The 21,061-nt window shown below is 45.2% G+C and overlaps 1 protein-coding gene across 3 annotated transcripts in view; it reads right to left on the reverse strand.

Annotated features, from left to right (window-relative positions):
* The window catches only part of LOC143785136 (serine/threonine-protein kinase dkf-2-like), a 372,992-nt gene that overhangs the window by 91,556 nt on the left and 260,375 nt on the right, over positions 1 to 21,061 (reverse strand). For all 3 annotated transcript variants that reach the window (XM_077273814.1, XM_077273815.1, XM_077273813.1), the window contains exon 6: positions 6,025 to 6,304. In XM_077273814.1, the coding sequence (XP_077129929.1) occupies positions 6,025 to 6,304 (280 nt within the window). The remainder of the gene's footprint in view (positions 1 to 6,024; positions 6,305 to 21,061) is intronic.

Below are 21,061 nucleotides of genomic sequence, written 5' to 3' on the forward strand. Positions count from 1 at the left end.
ACTCTGTGCTTGTGTTGGTGAATCTGTTGAAAAACTCATTAATTTCATTAGCCAAGGGCAGATCCACTTCCCCACACTCCGGCTTTGCCTTAAACCCAGTTAGCTGTTTCATGCCCGACCTCACCTCCATGGAATTGTTGTGTGACAATTTATTTTCTACTTTAATTCAGATGGAACGCCTCACGGGCATTCTCAATTTTCCCCTTTAAATCCCTTTGTATCAATTTCAGTTTCTTTGTATCCTACATTTTAAATGCCAGTTTTTTCTTGTTGCATGCAATGTTCCTTTCTTACCAGAGAGTTGGGATACTATAATTCTAGTTGAGATTCAGTATCTCTGTGGCGTCTGAACTTTCAGGGATGCCACATAACCATTCCACTGCTCTGTTGAGTAAAGCGTTCGCTGAAGGATCTGAAAGAGGAAGCTTTGCATGCCAAGCAGGTGTCTATGGAGTAAGATTGTACAGTGGCTGATACCACACAGCCCAGCCTCACACAGTATTCTCAGGCTACATTGGGTGATAGAAAAAAGCAAATGTTCCAGCTCCTTCTTCATAAAAGAAAACTTTAATCCAGAATCATTAAAATGCAAAAGTACAATAAAGCTCCTTGGACATCACCATGACCATAGTGAGGAAAGCGACGCGTTTCAACTGTACTGCGGTCTTTGTCAAAGCTAAACTACCATAGACCTAATGGAAATAAAAAGGATCTTGGTGCCAATCAGGTTACAAAGTCTTGTCACATGATCAAAGGTCCTATTGCATGTAAAAACATTTACAAATTCAGAGAAAATTATCCACAAGAATTGAAGCAAGAAACACATATGAACAATGTGCAAAAAATATACAAATTAATAAGCTGTAATATGTCGTATTTTCTTAATAATGAAACATAATCTTGTTTCTCCTGTTTAGTCCATCGGGAAATCTGGTTCCCAGATTGAAAATCCAGTATGCTTCCCGAGTTAGTAAGATGCTACTAATGTCGCCACCACAAAGCAGAATTTTAATTTTTTTTAAACCCGTGATTCTTAACGAATTGATGTTACGTGAGTGATGATCTATGAAGTGTTTTGCTGCGAAAGATATGTTGCGATTGTTGTTTCTGATGTTAGAGATGTCATATACAGTAGATGTTCGGTAATGCGAGTTTTCAATTTTCTAGTGGTACATCCTACATAGGCTTTATTATGTGATACAATCAGTTTTATATACGACAAATCGTGTATTGCAGTTGATGAAATCCTGAATCCTAAATGAATTAGTGTTGTTGTAATTTCTGAATGTTTTGGTTGTAACCATTTGTTTGCACGTAGTGCAATTTGATGTGCCGCATTTATAACTCCCTTTACATTCTAACCATGTTCCTTGTCGTTTATTGGAGATAAACATGCTAGGGGATAAAATATTCCCTAGTGTGGGTGCCCTTCTTGCTACAATATTGCAACCATTTTGTAAAACTTTTACCAGCATGGGATCTTCATATAAAATTGGGATAGATTTATTAATAATAGTTTTGATTGCATTGAATTGGGGACTATATTGTAAACAAATGAATGGTTTATCTGAAATTTCATTTATTCTCCTGTTGCTATCATGACATGCCCGGGATGAAATGAGATCCCGCTGATCTTTAGTGGAAACTATATTAAGTTCTCTATTCAGCATCCAATTGGGATATCCCCTTTATTAATTTTTTTACAAGGTTTTACTAAATCATCCTTGAGATCCTTATTGTTATTACAATTACGTTTCAATCTCGTGAATTCGCCAACAGGAATGGACTTCACCGTGTGTCTTGGATGACTGCTGTCAGCATGCAAAATTGTATTCCCTGTCATTGGTTTTGAGAAGGTCTTGGTTGAAATTAATTGGCCGGGAACACCCATTAATTCTAAATCTAGAAAATAAATTTTAAACTCCTCATGAACATGTGTACATTTTATGTTATAATCATTATTTTTAATTTAATCAACAAAACCCTGCATGGCAGATACATCTCCTTTCCATATAATTAATGCATCGTCGATGTATCTGCCATACCAAAAAATAAAAGGGGAAAACTAATTAGTAGGTGCAAAAAGAAAATAATATTCCCACATAGCCATGACCAAATTAGCTAAAGTAGGTGAAAGCTTTGCTCCCATCACCACTCCCGTATATTGTAAATAATATTCACGATCAAAAGAAAAAAAATTATGGGTCAATAGAAAAAAGTCACCTGTAAAATATAATTTGTGAGATCTTGAGAATAACAACTGTAATGATTTAAATGGAATTGCAAAGCTTGCATGGCTATATTGTGGGGTATACATGTGTAAAGTGATATCACATCGCAACTTAACCAAGTGTAATCAGATGACCATTTTTTGCACAATAAAATGTCTAAGACATCTTTGGTATCCTTGATGTTTCCCGGAATTCTGAGAACCAGCGGTTGTAACAAAGAGTCAAGCCATTGTCCCATATGTTCGTTAATAGAACCTATACTGGAGACTATGGGTCTCATTGGGGGAAAACTCCCTTCTTTATGAATCTTGAGCAATCCCTGTAATATGGGCATAACAGGATGTGAAATTTCCAGAAATGCGGCCTGTTTCTTGGAGAGAACCCCCAAAGTCAAACCATCTTCAATGACTTTATCCATTTTGTTCTTGAATGTAATGGTAGGATCCACAATTAAATTCTTGTAGGTAGTCACGTCAGATATTAACTTTAAGATTCCATGCCTGTAATCCACAGAATTCATAACAACAATTTCTCCACCTTTGTCAGAAGAGGCAATTTGCATATCCACCTTTGTCACTCATTTTTATTGTTATGTCAGTCATATTTCTAATATCCTGGATAGCTTTTTTTGTTTATTGTATACATTACTATTCCCATTCACAAACTCGTCACCATATTTCAAATTTTTGAGTTCCCGTTCAATGACTTCCTGGAACCTATTCATACAGTCCGCTCTCGATTGAATGAGATAAAAAAATGGATTTTTTTACTTTTAAATTCTTTGACTGATTAAAAATGTCCCCAGATTCTTCATTGTCATCTTGTAATTCCTGTAAAGCCAAAAAAGAAACTTGTTCGTGAAAGTCTATTGTATGAAATTCGTTTTCTTTCCTTTCATTTATGTCATGCCCAATATCAATTTAATCCGACCCAAAATATTTTTTGATTGTGAGATTACAGGCAAATTTGTTGATGTCTAGAATGGTTGAAAATAAGTTGAAATTGCTATCAGGAACAAAATTTAGTCCATAAGAAAACACTTCAAGTTGTTCCTGGGAAAAAACTTTTGAGGATAAATTTAAAACATTCTCAGCATTTATCTTGGTGTGATTTTTTTGCGGCGTGTCTGCATGCCTGAGCTGCCTTCTGTGTTTGCGCCCGCCGTGCCTTTTCTGTTTTTTTGTCTTGCTGGAATGTTTACCTGAATTGCAGCAAACAGATTCATTGAGGGAAATGTCGGACATGCTGAGATTATTATCGCCAGAATCACCTTCACGTGAGCTGAAACTCACATATCGTTTGTTTTGTCTCTTTGTGTAGTTAATATTTCTCAAAATAGATCTAGGTGTTCTGGACAGGGATTCTCATTCATTCCAGTCATAAATTTTATTAGATGAATAATCCTCTAAATCTCGTTGAAATTTACGTTTTTTTCTAAGCATAATTTCGTCTTCCAATTTGACAGTACCCTCCTGTGTTTTTTAAAAAAATTCATTATTTTCAATTGTTATATTGCGCATTTTCACATTTTGTTTAGTTTCATCAATATCTTTTTGAATGTCTGACAATTTTGTCTCTTCAAATTTGATGATAAGGTGCATTAGATTTAATGAACAGGTGCTCAGAATACTGTTCCATTCATTTGAAAATTGTTCACAGAAATTAGTGGTAGATTTCTTTTTAGTTCTCAGTCCTCTAGGAACCATGTCCTTGGAAACATAATTTTGTAAAGTGGTGAGATCCCACGACGTTTTTGTTTCCTGAATCATTAGTTTTTGTAACTGAGTCAACATATTGGAAGCATCAGAAGAATCAAAGTTCTCATCAGGCATATCAGAAAATACTTTTGCAGCCTTCTGGAGACGATCCTTTGCAGGATCCGACATAATTCAGCTGTATGCAAATTGACAACGGTAGATGTTAACCTCACTTAATTATTTGGGTGGTGAGTCCAAAATTTAGGAGCAAAGAATCGGGTGCATGGCAATCAACGTTGAATACAAGAAAAAGGAAGAAATAGCTAGCTCACTGTTCCTATGAGGGCGCACGGAACTCCATCCTGATGAGACGTGGTTACGAGAAAAAAAAGCAAATGTTGCAGCTCCTTCTTCATAAAAGAAAACTTTAATCCAGAATCATTAAAATTAAAAAGTACAAAAAAGCTCCTTGGACATCACCATGACCCTCGTGAGGAAAGCGACGCGTTTCGACTGCGTTCTTTGTCAAAGCTAAACTACCATAGACCCAATGGAAATAAAAAGGATCTTGGTGCCAATCAGGTTACAAAGTCTTGTCACATGATCAAAGGTCTTATTGCATGTAAAAACATTTACAAATACAGAAAAATGTATCCACAAGAATTGAAACAAGAAACATATATGAACAATATGTAAAAAATATACAAATACAAGTTAGTAAGACTCTACTAATGTCGTAATTGTAATAACAATAAGGATCTCAAGGATGATTTAGTAAAATCTTGTAAAAAATTTAATAAAGGGGATATCCCAATTGGATGCTGAATAGAGAACTTAAGTTTCCACTAAAGATCAGCGGGATCTCATTTCATCCCGGGCATGTCATGATAGGAACAGGAGAAAAAATGAAATTTCAGATAAACCATTCATTTGTTTGCATTGAATTGGGGACTATAATGTAATCAAAACTATTATTAATAAATCTATCCCAACCGTCATTCCTTCCCAATCAGGGGCACCTTGACAACGGTTTATTTAAATGGACTTGCTTTTTACTTATTTAGTTACAGCAGGGTTTTCAGTTCATTTTGTTTTTGTAGGTTTTGTGCGCTTTATGGCCAACGTGAACATGCGTTTATGTGCTGCAAGTATACCAACTTAATCCAAGCTCAATTTTTGTGTTTTTCTTTGTATTTTTGCATTCTGTGCAAATTGGGGTGTGGCCTCCCTTTCCTGAGCTGATAATTACATTTAAAAGCTTCCCCTGACTGGTGTCCATAGATTGGGGCCCGGTCCTTTTGTCTGCCCTTATTCACACAATAAGGTCAACTCTTGTTTTAATATTAGACAGTATAGGTTCAGTCCCGATCATGGGCACCTTAATGACGGTGGGACAGCTATTATGCTATTTTTGATCAAAAACAGTATTACTAAGAACCCTCAGTTATTTAAATGCACTTGCTTTCTACTTCTTTAGTTACAGCAGGGTTTTTTCCTCATTTTGTTTCTAGTAGGTTTTGTATGTTTTATGGCCAATGTGTATATGCATTTATGTGCTGCATGTGTATCAACTTAAACCAAGCTCTATTTTTGTGTTTTTTTCTGTGTCTTTAGTTACCATATAACTATAGGATTAGTAATGGATAGGAGTCTTATAGACACCTCGCCATTACTAGCCCGATGGCTTGTTACTATCAAGATAACAGGGGAGAAGAACCTGGTGGAGCTTGCACAAGATCCATCTTCCTACAGAGCGTTCATCCATCAAGTTGCCATGGCTCGAGATCAAGCTGAAAGCCATTAAAAAATATATGGAAGCTTTGGACTATTTAAACTGGACACATCAAACTGAAAATTAATTTTTGGGAAATTCTTTTATAACTACTTATAATACATAGGATCATTCTCGCTAACAAAATCCTCCATCTATTATCAAGCCTAGAGAAGAGATTTTGTTTCTCCTCATCATATATTGAACAATCACTCTGATCCAAACTATCCTCTATCTTTTACATAATCTAGAGGAGAGGTATTCCAGCTCTTAATCATCATACATAGGAGCATCACTCGCCATCACACAATCATCCACCTCTTACCAAGTCTAGAGGAGAGATGATCCAGCTCTTTATCATATAGGGATCCCATTACAGTGGTCATACTTGTACAGGTCCTGGGCCTGCTGTGATACAGTATAGCGAATGTGCACTGAGATACGACCTCACAGAACTGCTGGGATCCTTCATTATTAATAAAGCAAGGTCGGAACTTAGGAACATTATCTTTGAAGGGATCTGGTATAAGCGCGTTCACCAGCCAGGAATACTGACTCTCTCCTTCCCTGGAGAAAATCCCAATAACAGGTTTATTCAAGCGACTCTGAAAGAGAAAGAAAAATAAAAAATATATAGATCACTGTCCGCAGGTCTATAAGAATGGAAGATTATCATTTATCGCTCATCACTAATTAGCAATTGTCACAGTTCAAGGGGAGGATACCTTTATCATCCCCACTACTCACACCAATTTTTCATGAACCGGGGTTGTTTGGTTGCCCCTGTTTCTTTCTGAAGGAGATTTATCTATATCCCACTTCCGTGTTCCGGTTTGGAACTTGCAGCTCTCTGGGGCCCCCCTTACCCTCAGGTCAGACAGGGTACTGCACCTATGATAATTAGTCGCCAGAAAGGCTGCCTTACTTTGTACTGGCTAATGGGCACACTGCAGCGAGGGCGATATAACTACTCCCACTCAGGTGGGAACAATAATTATCTACGCCGCCGGTCGCTACAAAGGCTCCCAAATGCACAGGACAAATTCCGCTGCCACCAGTTCTGATTTCTTAATTATTAACGGGTCCGGAGCCAACCCAGATTAGTAGCGAAATTCACTTCAGAGAACGTGACAGTTAGTTACAGAGCAAGGAGAGACAAAGCTAGTAATTTTATATTTTACTCCAAAAAACGTAGGCAGTGTTTACAGAAGTATAAAAAGATATTATAAAGAAGACAAGTATTGTATGTACAGTAAAATTACAAAGAAAATGGGATTAAAGTTGAAAAAACACTTAAATAGCGTTCAGATCATTTCAACTCATGGCTGTCCGTGTGCTCAGGAGACACATCAAGATGCATATCACACATCTGTATGGCAGCTAGACCCCGGACAAAAGACTGACTCACAACTCAGCAGGGTTAAGATATGCCCTCTGGTTGTGAGATCAAGGAGTGGTCTGAGTTATGAAATGCACTCCTCTTTTCTCAGAGTTATGACAAACCATTTTTATACATATCTCGCTGTATGAACCTTGTATACGAACGACTCAATGATAAGGAGATGCACCACATCGGAGGGATTCTTTTAAGTGTAAACACGGTGTAGTTACATGACCCGCTTACGGAGAAACTCTCTCCTTGCACTCATTGGGTTTAGCTTCAAGTGATTTCAAGGAGTTATAGATCTCTCGATGGACATCGAGATATATCGATATAATCCTCTCTAACCCTGATCTGTGCCAATATCTGTAACCTTAAGAGAACAATAGAATCCCATGCTTTCTGTACCAGTTTAGGCCAGTATCAGGTGGGAGGGGGGGATAGGGAGTGTAGGGAGACTTGTCTGTTGCAGCACAGAGCCATAAAAATTCTTGAAGGAGGGGGGAAATGAGGGGTTTAGGATTCCAGCCATCTGCTGGCAGGCACAGGAAACTGCAGCTGAGAGCTCAGTATATGTAATTAAAGTAATCAGAACTTCTTCTTCCTATTTCCTGACAGCAATTATTAATTGTGCCTGGTAGGCTGTTTTGCATCACCTCTGCCTTTTATATTTGATACATTTACTCATATGACCATCATTTTTTATATATATTTTACACCCTGTACTGTACTAGTTGTCCATCTACCTCATCAGATGATGAATTGTAATGACCGCTAGGAGTCGTTGATGCATGTATGCATTCATTGCTGCATTGTACTTGTTGATTTTTCATGTCTTATAGACCGTCACTTCTGACCATCCGAGGTGGACATTTGTGTGGCTATTGTTTGGCTTTTTTTCCACACCATAGTTATGAATTGCAACTATGCATTTTACTATTAGGATCTATTTTTCCCATTTATTAATTATGAGGTTGTAGATTATTGACTATAAATAATTACATATATTGGTAGGCACGGTACTGTATAAGGAACGTGCCTCTGACTGCAGAGCCCCTTTAAGGGATAGCCAGATGGGAAAACCGTGCAGTGCCCAATTCCCCCCTCCCACTACTTCCCCAGCTGATGTCACGATTGAGACGCCCAGTGGACCAACAGGGGAGAGGAGGGGAGTCTGGCCACACCCTCAGGGGTTAAATTCTAGTGACGGGACCAGGTTCTCCCTCTTTCTCCCCAGCTGACCCTTGGAAGCTGTTGTCCCGGACATCCTGACCACCATGGCTGCCCCTACGATCGAGGCCCTACAGCAGGGAGCTGCACAGGAAGGTGAGCAATGGTCGCGACCCCTTAATTCTGGCCTGGGTGCTCACCTTCCTGTGCCCTCTCCTCACCCCCTAGCCTCCCCGTCGTCCCCCAGGGCTCCGTCCCTGCACACCTACCCTCCTGGGGCCTCGTTCTCTCCTGTCACCCCTGCGCTGCTAACCCCCACTCACCTGCCCATGTTATCGGCCCTGTCCACTGCAGACCCCAGTCCCCCGGGGCTCCCGCTCTCAGCCCTCGGCGCTCCTGCTTACCATGGTGCAGTGGCACCGCCAGGCAGATGCTCGGGGCATTCCTCCCGAGCACCTGCATGTCAGAGCGGAGCCGGCGCTGCCAAGCCGCCGTGCTTCTGCCCCACGTACGGCTCCGGGGGGCGCGGCGGGCGCCATACTACGAGTGCGCCCGGGCCCCGGTCACTTCCGGTCCCCACTCTGAAGCCCGGGGCCCGGACGCGCTTAGTGGAAGCCTCCCCCTCTCACACAGTCCAGGCCCGCCCTGCCTCCCAGAGTGCAGTGCGGGCCATGTGGGACACGCCCACTTCTGGCCCCACTTCCTCCCTACAGCCCCACGGCTTTGCTGGGGCAGGCAGGGGACCACCCGCCGCCTTCTCGGTGTCCTCGGCTGCGCGCCAGCCGCTCAGGAGGACCGGGGTGCGGCGCGGGCAATCAGCCCAGGCGCAGCGCTGGTCCCCTGCAGCGGCAGGGAGTCTCTCCTCCCTGATGCCGGCTGGGGACCACCAAGCCCCGCCCACGTATGACCCTGCACGCACTGTTAGCACAGTGCTAGCCTGGGTGGCCCCAGCCCGCCAAATCGTTCGGGGGGGCGCTGTTATGGACCTGGTGGTTAGGAGCACCCGGAATGACCTGATGATTAAACTAGAAATAGGGACAAGCTTTGGGAAAGTGGGAACTCTGCTGACCGCAAGGGAGAATGCCCAGTCTTGAGGGTCGCCACGTAACAAAGAAATAATATTTACTTGCTGAATGGAGTCACCAGAGGAGCGAGGTTTCAAAGCAAGAAACAGTCTGCAATTATTTTTGAAATTCAGAAACTTAGATCTATCCCCAGAAAACAAATCAGGCATTGGAATTCTAGGCTCTAACATCAGATTCTGAACTACATAATTTTGAATATTTTGTACCCTTGCAGCGAGTTGATCCACACAAGAGGACAGACCTTGAATGTCCATATCTACACCTGAGTCCTGAACCACCCAGAGGTTAAGGGGAAAAGAAAGACAAAACACACTTCAAAGAAAAAAAAATGGCCTCAGAACTTCTCTTATCCCTCTTTTGAGATGCATTAACACTTTGTGGGCCAGCTGTACTGTTATGGACCTGGTGGTTAGGAGCACCCGGAATGACCTGATGATTAAACTAGAAATAGGGACAAGCTCTGGGGAAGTGGGAACTCTGCTGACTGCAAACCCTACTCCTATCACACACTAGAAATAGCCGTGGAGCGTACCTAACTCTCCCTAGACGCCTCTTCACAGCCTAAGAGCTAACTACCCCTAAGGATAGAAATAGAAGCCTTACCTTGCCTCAGAGAAATTCCCCAAAGGAAAAGGCAGCCCCCCACATATATTGACTGTGAGTTAAGAGGAAAGTCACAAACACAGGAATGAAACAGGTTTCAGCAAAGGAGGCCAGTCTTCACTAACTAGTCAGAGGATAGGAAAGGGAACTATGCGGTCAGCACAAAAAAACTACAAAAAAACCACGCATAGTATGCAAAAAGACCCCCACACCGACTCACGGTGTGGAGGTGCAACTCTGCACCCCCAGAGCTTCCAGCTAGCAAGGAAATATCATGATAGCAAGCTGGACTAGAATTTAGCAGTACAAGAAATATATTCAGGAAGCAGTAACAACAAATGAACTAGCAGGGACTTAGCTTCTGCTGGAGTAGACAGGTCATCAGAGAAGTCCAAGAGAGATCTGAACCAATACTGAGACATTGACAGCTGGCATGAAGTAACGATCAGAGTGGAGTTAAATAGGGAAGCCAGCATTGCAACAAACGAGAGCAGCTGAGCAAGCCAACCTCAAGGACCAGCAGTTCCACTCAAAGCCACCAGAGGGAGTCCAAGGACAGAACTCACCGAAGTACCATTCATGACCACAGGAGGGAGTCCGAGAACGGAATTTACAACAGTACCCCCCCCTTGAGGAGGGGTCACCGAACCCTCACCAGGGCCCCCAGGCCGATCAGGACGAGCCAAATGAAAGGCACAAACTAAATCGGCAGCATGGACATCGGAGGCAACAACCCAGGAATTATCCTCCTGACCATAGCCCTTCCACTTAACCAGGTACTGAAGCTTCCGTCTTGAAATACGAGAATCCAAAATCTTCTCTACCACATACTCCAACTCCCCCTCGACCAACACCGGAGCAGGAGGATCATCGGAGGGAACCATAGGCGCCACATATCTCCGCAACAACGACCTATGGAACACATTATGGATGGCAAAAGAAGCTGGAAGGACCAAACGAAATGACACAGGATTGAGAATTTCAGAAATCTTATAAGGACCAATGAAACAAGGCTTAAACTTAGGAGAAGAAACCTTCATAGGAACATAACGAGAAGACAACCAAACCAAATCCCCAACACGAAGTCGGGGACCAACACAGCGACGGCGGTTAGCGAAACGTTGAGCCTTCTCCTGGGACAACGTCAAATTGTCCACTACGTGAGTCCAAATTTGCTGCAACCTGTCCACCACAGAATCCACACCAGGACAGTCAGAAGGCTCAACCTGCCCTGAAGAAAAACGAGGATGAAAACCAGAATTGCAAAAAAAAGGCGAAACCAAAGTAGCCGAACTAGCCCGATTATTAAGGGCGAACTCAGCCAATGGCAAGAAGGTCACCCAATCATCCTGATCAGCAGAAACAAAGCATCTCAGATAGGTTTCCAAAGTCTGATTGGTTCGTTCGGTTTGGCCATTTGTCTGAGGATGGAAAGCCGAAGAAAAAGACAAATCAATGCCCATCTTAGCACAAAAGGACCGCCAAAACCTAGAGACAAACTGGGAACCTCTGTCAGACACAATGTTCTCCGGACTGCCATGCAAACGAACCACATGCTGAAAAAATAGTGGAACCAAATCAGAGGAGGAAGGTAATTTAGGCAAGGGTACCAAATGGACCATCTTAGAAAAGCGATCACAAACCACCCAGATGACAGACATCCTTTGAGAGACAGGAAGATCTGAAATAAAATCCATGGAAACATGCGTCCAGGGCCTTTTCGGGACCGGCAAGGGCAAAAGTAACCCACTGGCACGAGAACAGCAGGGCTTGGCACGAGCACAAGTCCCACAGGACTGCACAAAAGAACGCATATCCCGTGACAAGGAAGGCCACCAAAAGGACCTAGCCACCAAATCTCTGGTACCAAAAATCCCAGGATGACCAGCCAACACCGAACAATGAACCTCAGAAATAACTCTACTAGTCCATCTATCAGGGACAAACAGTTTCTCCGCAGGACAACGGTCAGGTCTATCAGCCTGAAACTCCTGCAGCACCCGCCGCAAATCAGGGGAGATGGCAGACAGAATTACCCCCTCTTTAAGTATACCAGCCGGCTTAGGGACTCCCAGAGAATCAGGCACAAAACTCCTAGAAAGGGCATCAGCCTTCACATTCTTAGAACCAGGAAGGTATGAGACCACAAAATCGAAACGGGAGAAAAACAGCGACCATCGAGCCTGTCTAGGATTCAACCGCTTGGCAGACTCGAGATAAGTCAGATTCTTGTGATCCGTCAAGACCACCACGCGGTGCTCGGCTCCCTCAAGCCAATGTCGCCACTCCTCGAATGCCCACTTCATAGCCAGCAACTCCCGATTGCCAACATCATAATTACGCTCAGCAGGCGAAAACTTTCTAGAAAAGAAAGCACATGGCTTCATCACAGAGCCATCAGAACTTCTTTGAGACAAAACAGCCCCTGCTCCAATCTCAGAAGCATCCACCTCGACCTGAAAAGGGAGCGAAACATCTGGCTGACGCAGCACAGGGGCCGAAGAAAAACGACGTTTCAGCTCCTGAAAAGCCTCAACGGCCGCAGAGGACCAACCCACCACATCAGCACCTTTCTTTGTCAAATCAGTCAAAGGTTTAACCACACTAGAAAAATTAGCGATGAAGCGACGGTAAAAATTAGCAAAGCCCAGGAATTTCTGAAGGCTCTTCACAGATGTAGGTTGAGTCCAATCATAAATGGCCTGAACTTTAACAGGATCCATCTCGATAGTAGAAGGGGAAAAATGAAGCCCAAAAAGGAAACCTTCTGAACTCCGAAGAGACATTTAGAGCCCTTCACAAACAAGGAATTAGCACGAAGGACCTGGAATACCATTCTGACCTGCTTCACATGAGACTCCCAATCATCCGAAAAGACCAACATATCATCCAAATATACAATCATGAATCTATCCAGATACTTTTGGAAGATGTCATGCATAAAGGACTGAAACACAGATGGAGCATTAGAAAGCCCGAATGGCATCACCAGGTACTCAAAATGGCCCTCGGGCGTATTAAATGCTGTCTTCCATTCATCGCCCTGTTTAATACGCACAAGATTATACGCCCCTCGAAGATCTATCTTGGTGAACCAACTAGCCCCCTTAATCCGAGCAAACAAATCAGACAGCAGGGGCAAAGGGTACTGAAATTTGACCGTGATTTTATTGAGAAGGCGGTAATCTATACAGGGTCTCAGAGAACCATCCTTCTTGGCCACAAAAAAGAACCCTGCTCCCAACGGTGACGAAGACGGGCGAATATGCCCTTTCTCCAAGGACTCCTTTATATAACTCCGCATAGCGGCGTGTTCTGGCACAGATAAATTGAAAAGTCGACCCTTAGGAAACTTACTACCAGGAATCAAATTAATAGCACAATCACAATCCCTATGAGGAGGTAGGACACTGGATTTGGGTTCATCAAATACATTCCGGTAATCCGACAAAAACTCAGGGACTTCAGAAGGAGTGGAAGAAGAAATTGACATCAACGGAACATCGCCATGTACCCATTGACAACCCCAACTAGACACAGACATTGATTTCCAATCCAATACTGGATTATGAACCTGTTGCCATGGCAAACCCAATACGACCACATCATGCAAATTATGCAACACCAAAAAGCGAATATCTTCCTGATGTGCAGGAGCCATGCACATGGTCAACTGAGTCCAGTACTGAGGTTTATTCTTGGCCAAAGGCGTAGCATCAATTCCCCTTAATGGAATAGGATACTGCAAAGGCTCCAAGGAAAAACCACAGCGCCTGGCAAACTCCAAGTCCATCAAATTCAGGGCAGCGCCCGAATCCACAAATGCCATAACAGAGTAGGACGACAAAGAGCAAATTAGAGTAACAGACAAAAGAAATTTAGGCTGTACAGTACCAATGGTGACAGACCTAGCGAACCGCTTAGTGCGCTTAGGACAATCAGAGATAGCATGAGTGGAGTCACCACAGTAAAAACACAGCCCATTCTGACGTCTGTGTTCTTGCCGTTCAATTCTGGTCAAAGTCCTATCACATTTCATAAGCTCAGGCCTCTGCTCAGAGGACACCGCCAAATGGTGCACAACTTTGTGCTCGCGCAAACGCCGATCAATTTGAATGGCCAAGGACATTGATTCATTCAGACAAGCAGGCGTGGGGAACCCCACCATAACATCCTTAAGGGCTTCAGAAAGACCCTTTCTGAAAATTGCTGCCAGGGCACACTCATTCCATTGAGTAAGTACAGACCACTTCCTAAACTTCTGGCAATATACCTCCGCTTCATCCTGACCCTGAGACAGAGCCAGCAAGATTTTCTCTGCCTGATCCACTGAATTCGGTTCATCATAAAGCAATCCAAGCGCCAGAAAAAACGCATCTACATTAAGCAATGCAGGATCTCCTGGCGCAAGGGAGAATGCCCAGTCTTGAGGGTCGCCACGTAACAAAGAAATAATATTTACTTGCTGAATGGAGTCACCAGAGGAGCGAGGTTTCAAAGCAAGAAACAGTCTGCAATTATTTTTGAAATTCAGAAACTTAGATCTATCCCCAGAAAACAAATCAGGCATTGGAATTCTAGGCTCTAACATCGGATTCTGAACTACATAATTTTGAATATTTTGTACCCTTGCAGCGAGTTGATCCACACAAGAGGACAGACCTTGAATGTCCATATCTACACCTGAGTCCTGAACCACCCAGAGGTTAAGGGGAAAAGAAAGACAAAACACACTTCAAAGAAAAAAAAATGGCCTCAGAACTTCTCTTATCCCTCTTTTGAGATGCATTAACACTTTGTGGGCCAGCTGTACTGTTATGGACCTGGTGGTTAGGAGCACCCGGAATGACCTGATGATTAAACTAGAAATAGGGACAAGCTCTGGGGAAGTGGGAACTCTGCTGACTGCAAACCCTACTCCTATCACACACTAGAAATAGCCGTGGAGCGTACCTAACTCTCCCTAGACGCCTCTTCACAGCCTAAGAGCTAACTACCCCTAAGGATAGAAATAGAAGCCTTACCTTGCCTCAGAGAAATTCCCCAAAGGAAAAGGCAGCCCCCCACATATATTGACTGTGAGTTAAGAGGAAAGTCACAAACACAGGAATGAAACAGGTTTCAGCAAAGGAGGCCAGTCTTCACTAACTAGTCAGAGGATAGGAAAGGGAACTATGCGGTCAGCACAAAAAAACTACAAAAAAACCACGCAGAGTATGCAAAAAGACCCCCACACCGACTCACGGTGTGGAGGTGCAACTCTGCACCCCCAGAGCTTCCAGCTAGCAAGGAAATATCATGATAGCAAGCTGGACTAGAATTTAGCAGTACAAGAAATATATTCAGGAAGCAGTAACAACAAATGAACTAGCAGGGACTTAGCTTCTGCTGGAGTAGACAGGTCATCAGAGAAGTCCAAGAGAGATCTGAACCAATACTGAGACATTGACAGCTGGCATGAAGTAACGATCAGAGTGGAGTTAAATAGGGAAGCCAGCATTGCAACAAACGAGAGCAGCTGAGCAAGCCAACCTCAAGGACCAGCAGTTCCACTCAAAGCCACCAGAGGGAGTCCAAGGACAGAACTCACCGAAGTACCATTCATGACCACAGGAGGGAGTCCGAGAACGGAATTCACAACAGGGCACCTCATATGCAGCGCCCCCTAACCCCCGAGCCAGTTCCCGCCATGCAGCACCGCACCGGCCCCTGCCACACCAGGGTTGCACCACTGTGGACCCCTGGCCAGCCCACTCCTGGCCCGCCATGTCCCCCCAGCAGGCACATCAGCGTTGCCTGTGCGGGGGGCGGGCGGTCAGGGGCCAGAGCCACGGATACGGCCGCAGAGCGTGATGACTGGTCTAACCGGACTGGCCAGCACGCTCTGTGGCCAGGAGTGTACGCGCCAATCACGCACACAGTCACACCAAGCACAAACACAGCTACAATAAACTATGCGCCACCAACATCCCCTTGGTCACAAATGCAAATTGCAGACAGTTTCCTATCATTCCCCACCCTTTTAAGCTCACCCTGCAGTGCAAGTCTAACAGTCGCTGCGCCTTCCCCGGCTCTACGCCCTGCACCGCCACTCACGCCCCATGACCAAATTAACGTCCCCCCTAATCCCGAATTAAATGCCCCCAACACAACCCCTAGACAGGGCAATCGCAGGCATAGATGCCGCAGATCGTCCTCACCCTCATCAGTAGAGTCCCGCCACCGTCCTCGCTGTCCCTGTAGCTGTCGGCATTCCCACTCCAGTCGCCGACACCACTGATACAGGAGCCGCAGGAGCCACCATAGATCCCGCTCCTCCAGATGGTGCTCGCCATCCACAACCGACGGCTCAGACACATCGGGGAGTTATAACGGGCTGTACCTGTCGCATGCCGAAAGACGGCGGTCTCACCGGTCACCCAGAGTGGCTACCCGGTGGGAGCAGACATTGACACCCCCCGTCACCGAGCAGGCGGAGGTCGGAGCTCCAGTAGCCTCTCATCCTCGAGCACATGACAGATCTCATCCGTCACATGCTCCGTCTCTGGCTGCCGCACAGGGAGAACTACCATACATACCTCCCCGTTCCACCAGCCAGCACCGAACATCGAGGCAATAGAAGCCGGAGCACCTCCCTCTCCACCTCCCTTTACTCTTTGGTCTTGTATGCCAAGGATTTTTCTTTACTTTCTTACTTCCTTTTTACTGTTTTTAATATATTTTCTAATAAAGATTGTTATATTTTACCATGTTGCATACTGGCATTACTGTGACTGGTCAGTGGCATCGCATTATTGGATCTTATATAAGACTCGCTGACAAGATGCTCTGCACACTGTGTTAAGGAAGCAGTTTAGGCAGAGTTGTATAGGTAGGAGAGCAAATATTGCTATAGGAGTACTTGACTGCAGCATTAAAACAACAGTCCTTGTTAGGGCTATAATATCTTCCACACTCGTGATGTGTTGTTTGCGAACGATCTGTCACAAAGAGCCGGCTCTCTGCTGTGAACGATGGGAGCCAGCACACCAGTGACAGCCACTAAAATCCCTGAATTTCTCTCACTGGGCATAAAATCCCAGACTTTGGCAGGCGTAACCCCGCCCACCTGAGCAAAACCCCACCCACTCATCAATTTAATTGGTTCCTATCAAGTGGGAGGAGTTTCTGAGGTAGGTAGGCATGGTTTCGAGTGCCTGAACACACATTCAATGGGCATCTATTTAGGATTCAAAAAGCCGTTTTGTGAGCCGAAAGAGTCGGCTCTTTTTGGTGAGTGGCGCCATGAGAGCTGGATCACCAAAAAGAGCCAAACTACCCATCACTATTCCACACAGTCCAGTCTCACTAGCCAAGATCCTGTACTACATAGGCTACTTTCACACTAGCGTCATGCACTGCACGTCGCAATGCGACGTTGCAGCGCACCGACGCTAGCTGTGAAAGCGCCGCCCAACGGGGGCAATGGATGCTGTTTTTCAACACATCCGCTGCCCCATTGTGAGGTGCGGGGAGGAGGAGGCGGAGTTCCGGCAGCGCATGCGCGGTCGGAAATGCTGCAGACGACGCACCAAAAAAAGGTTACAAGCAACGTTTTTTGGTGGCGATGGTCCGACGCAACACGACGCAACCGTCGCACGACGGTTGCGACGTGTGGTAATGCGTCGCACTGCGTTGCTAATAAAAGTCTATGGAGAAAAAACGCATCCTGCAAGCACTTTTGCAGGATGCGTTTTTTCTGCAAAAACACGCAGTGCGACGTGCAGTGCACGACGCTAGTGTGAAAGAGGCCTTAATCATCACCCTGATCCTCCTACTTCCCACCATGGTGAATCCCAGGAGATAAGAACACACTGATGAGCACCTTACATTTCCATTTATTGATTCTGGCCTCTCGCCCTGCACGTTTCAAGAAGGACATGAGGAGCTTGTGTTTAGTGAAGCCCAAATATTTAAGCACCCACCATCATAAGAATACAACTGTCAGGAACAGCAATTAGTGTCTCAAGAGTTGGATGATGATGAGACAAAGTTGCAAACAAGCGATGTTATTAAAGGGAACCTGTCACCCCGTTTTTTGAAGATGAGCTAAAAATAGCGTTAAATAGGGGCAGAGCTGGGGGTTACATTAGTGTCTTTGTGTGCCTTTAACCCACCTATGCTGCTGAAATACCTTTGTAAAGTCGCCGTTTTCTGCTGTCACTCACGCTGGTCTGGTCCTATGGGCGTGGTGACAGCGCTGTTTCTCCCCCAGATCAGGCTCATCATTACGTTGGTGGCATAGTGGTGTGCGCATGTCCAACAGAGAATATCCACTGCCCAGGAGATGAAAAAGAGCGCGATCTGTGCTATTCAGCCGCTTACCGGTGGGCGCGGCCACCTTTCCTGTGGCCGCGCGTGCGCAGATGGAGCGCTCTGCTCCCCGGGGCTTCAGGAAAATGGCCGCCGCGATCTCCATCTGCGCACGCGCGGAATCCCGCGGCCATTTTCCTGAAGCCCCGGGCAGCAGAGCGCTCCATCTGCGCACGCGCGGCCACAGGAAAGATGGCCGCGCCCACCGGTAAACGGCTGAATAGCACAGATCGCGCTCTTTTTCATCTCCTGGGCAGTGGATATTCTCTGTTGGACATGCGCACACCACTACGCCACCAACGGAATGATGAGCCTGATCTGGGGGAGAAACAGCGCTGTCACCACGCCCATATGACCAGACCAGCGTGAGTGACAGCAGAAAACGGCGACTTTACAAAGGTATTTCGGCAGCATAGGTGGGTAATAAAGGCAAACAAAAGACACTAATGTAACGCCCAGCTCTGCCCCTATTTAACGCTATTTTTAGCTCATCTTCAAAAAACGGGGTGACAGGTTCCCTTTAATAACAGTAAAAGGGTTAGCTAGAATATGAGCTATAGTGTACAGTCCAGGGGTATTTAAAGGGACAGTTCTATCCTGAACCAGGTAACTACACACATACACGCGGAAAGTTCTCCTTACAAGGGATAGGTGTTCCTCCATCTGGCGCTTTATTAAAAAAAAGTGTGGATGATAAAAAGAATGGTCATTTGCAATCTGTGCCATACCAAGATAAGCACGGCCAGACCACTACCAGCCTGACCACCACCAGCATGCTCAGGCACATGTCATCAAAGCACCTGACTTGGTGGAACATCCACCTGGGTCCACAATCAATGCCTGCCGAGGACACCACTGCCTCTTCCCCTTTGCTGGACGCTTGACAATCACCTATACAGGATGCAGGTGCAAATGCCTCCTGCCCTGCACCTGTCGTTGCCCGTTCGCAAGCACCATCAGCCACCACATCCAATTCCTTGTCCCAGCGAAGCATTCAGCTGTCCCTACCACATGCCTTGGAAGGGAAAAAAATACACAGCAACTCACCCAAGCGATAAATGGGCACATTGCCAGACTGCTTGTCCTGGAAATATTGCTATTTAGGCTCTGAGGCTGTCCGCATCATCATGGCAGCGGCTGTTCCTCAGAACTCGGTTTCCAGCCAACTTTCTTTCCCTGTGTGTCAAACCTGCCTTACCCCAGAACTTGTCCCACAGCATAACCCGTTCCCTTATTGATTCTGAGGGTTGTGGGCCCTGTGAGATGGTAATGAATAGACTTGCAGTATCGGACTCTGGCCAAAAGAGGTCACAGATTCCTCTTTAATAGATCCTGTAGCAGACCTCATTGTGTTTTTCAGTAGGAGCAGAGAGATGACTGAAGGAGGACTGAGTGACAGAGAAATCCACTGCCATCCTGAGAGCTCACAGTTTGTTGTGTTCCAGAAATTGACGAGAGTACTGGAGAAACATGTAATTTTTCAGCGACGCCTGTTAGAGGGTAAAGGTACCTTCACACGAAACGACTTTGTAACGATATCGCTAGCGATCCGTGACGTTGCAGCGTCCTCGCTAGCGATATCGTTTAGTTTGACACGCAGCAGTGATCAGGATCCTGCTGTGATGTCGCTGGTCGCTGAATAAAGTTCAGAACTTTATTTGGTCGTCCGATCGCCGTGTATCATTGTGTTTGACAGCAAAAGCAACGATACCAGCGACATTTTACACTGGTAACCAGGGTAAACATCGGGTTACCAAGCGCAGGGCCGCGCTTAGTAACCCGATGTTTACCCTGGTTACCAGCGTAAAAGTAAAAAAAACAAACAGTACATACTCACCTGCGTGTCCCCCAGCATCTGCTTCCTGACACTGACTGAGCGCCGGCCCTAAAGTGAAAGTAAAAGCACAGCGGTGACGTCACCGCTGTGCTGTGAGGGCCGGAGCTCAGTCAGTGTCAGGAAGCGGACGCTGGGGGACGCGCAGGTAAGTATGTACTGTTTGTTTTTTCTACTTTTACGCTGGTAACCAGGGTAAACATCGGGTTACTAAGCGCGGCCCTGCGCTTAGCAACCCGATGTTTACCCTGGTTACCCGGGGACCTCGGCATCGTTGGTCGCTGGAGAGCGGTCTGTGTGACAGCTCTCCAGCGACCAAACAGCGACGCTGCAGCGATCGGCATCGTTGTCGCTATCGCTGCAGCGTCGCTTCGTGTGAAGGTACCTTAAGAATTACTTTGGGGAGACGACTAGAGATGGGCGAATCCAAACAGTAAAGATTGGCGTCCATACTGAACACCTACTGTTCGGGCATGGACACTCACAGCTGGGGGCTAAAACCCTCAGCTGTTATCTTTAGCAAGGCTGGTTATCAAGAATAGAGCGGTCCCCATGCCTTATTTTTTAATTATTTAAATAAATAATTTAAAAAATCATACAGCTGGAGGCAGGTATTCAGAGGCTGGTAAGGGGACATGGATGTTGGACACACCCAGCCTCAGGCTATGTGCACACGTCAGGATTTCTTACAGAAATTTTCCTGGCAAAAACCGGACATTTCTGCCAGAAATCCGCTTGTGTTTTTTTTTGCATTTTTTCATGCGTTTTTGATGCGTTTTTTGTGCGTTTTTTCCCAAATGCATAGAATTGAGGGAAAAATGCGGAAAATCCGCAAAATTAATGAACATGCTGCTTTTCTTACCGCGATGCATTTTTTTCGCGGGAAAAAAACGCACCATGTACACAAAACATGCAGAATGCATTCTAAATGATAGGA

Source organism: Ranitomeya variabilis, chromosome 7 (genome assembly GCF_051348905.1).
Source record: "Ranitomeya variabilis isolate aRanVar5 chromosome 7, aRanVar5.hap1, whole genome shotgun sequence".
In the NCBI taxonomy this organism is placed as follows: Eukaryota; Metazoa; Chordata; class Amphibia; order Anura; family Dendrobatidae; genus Ranitomeya; species Ranitomeya variabilis.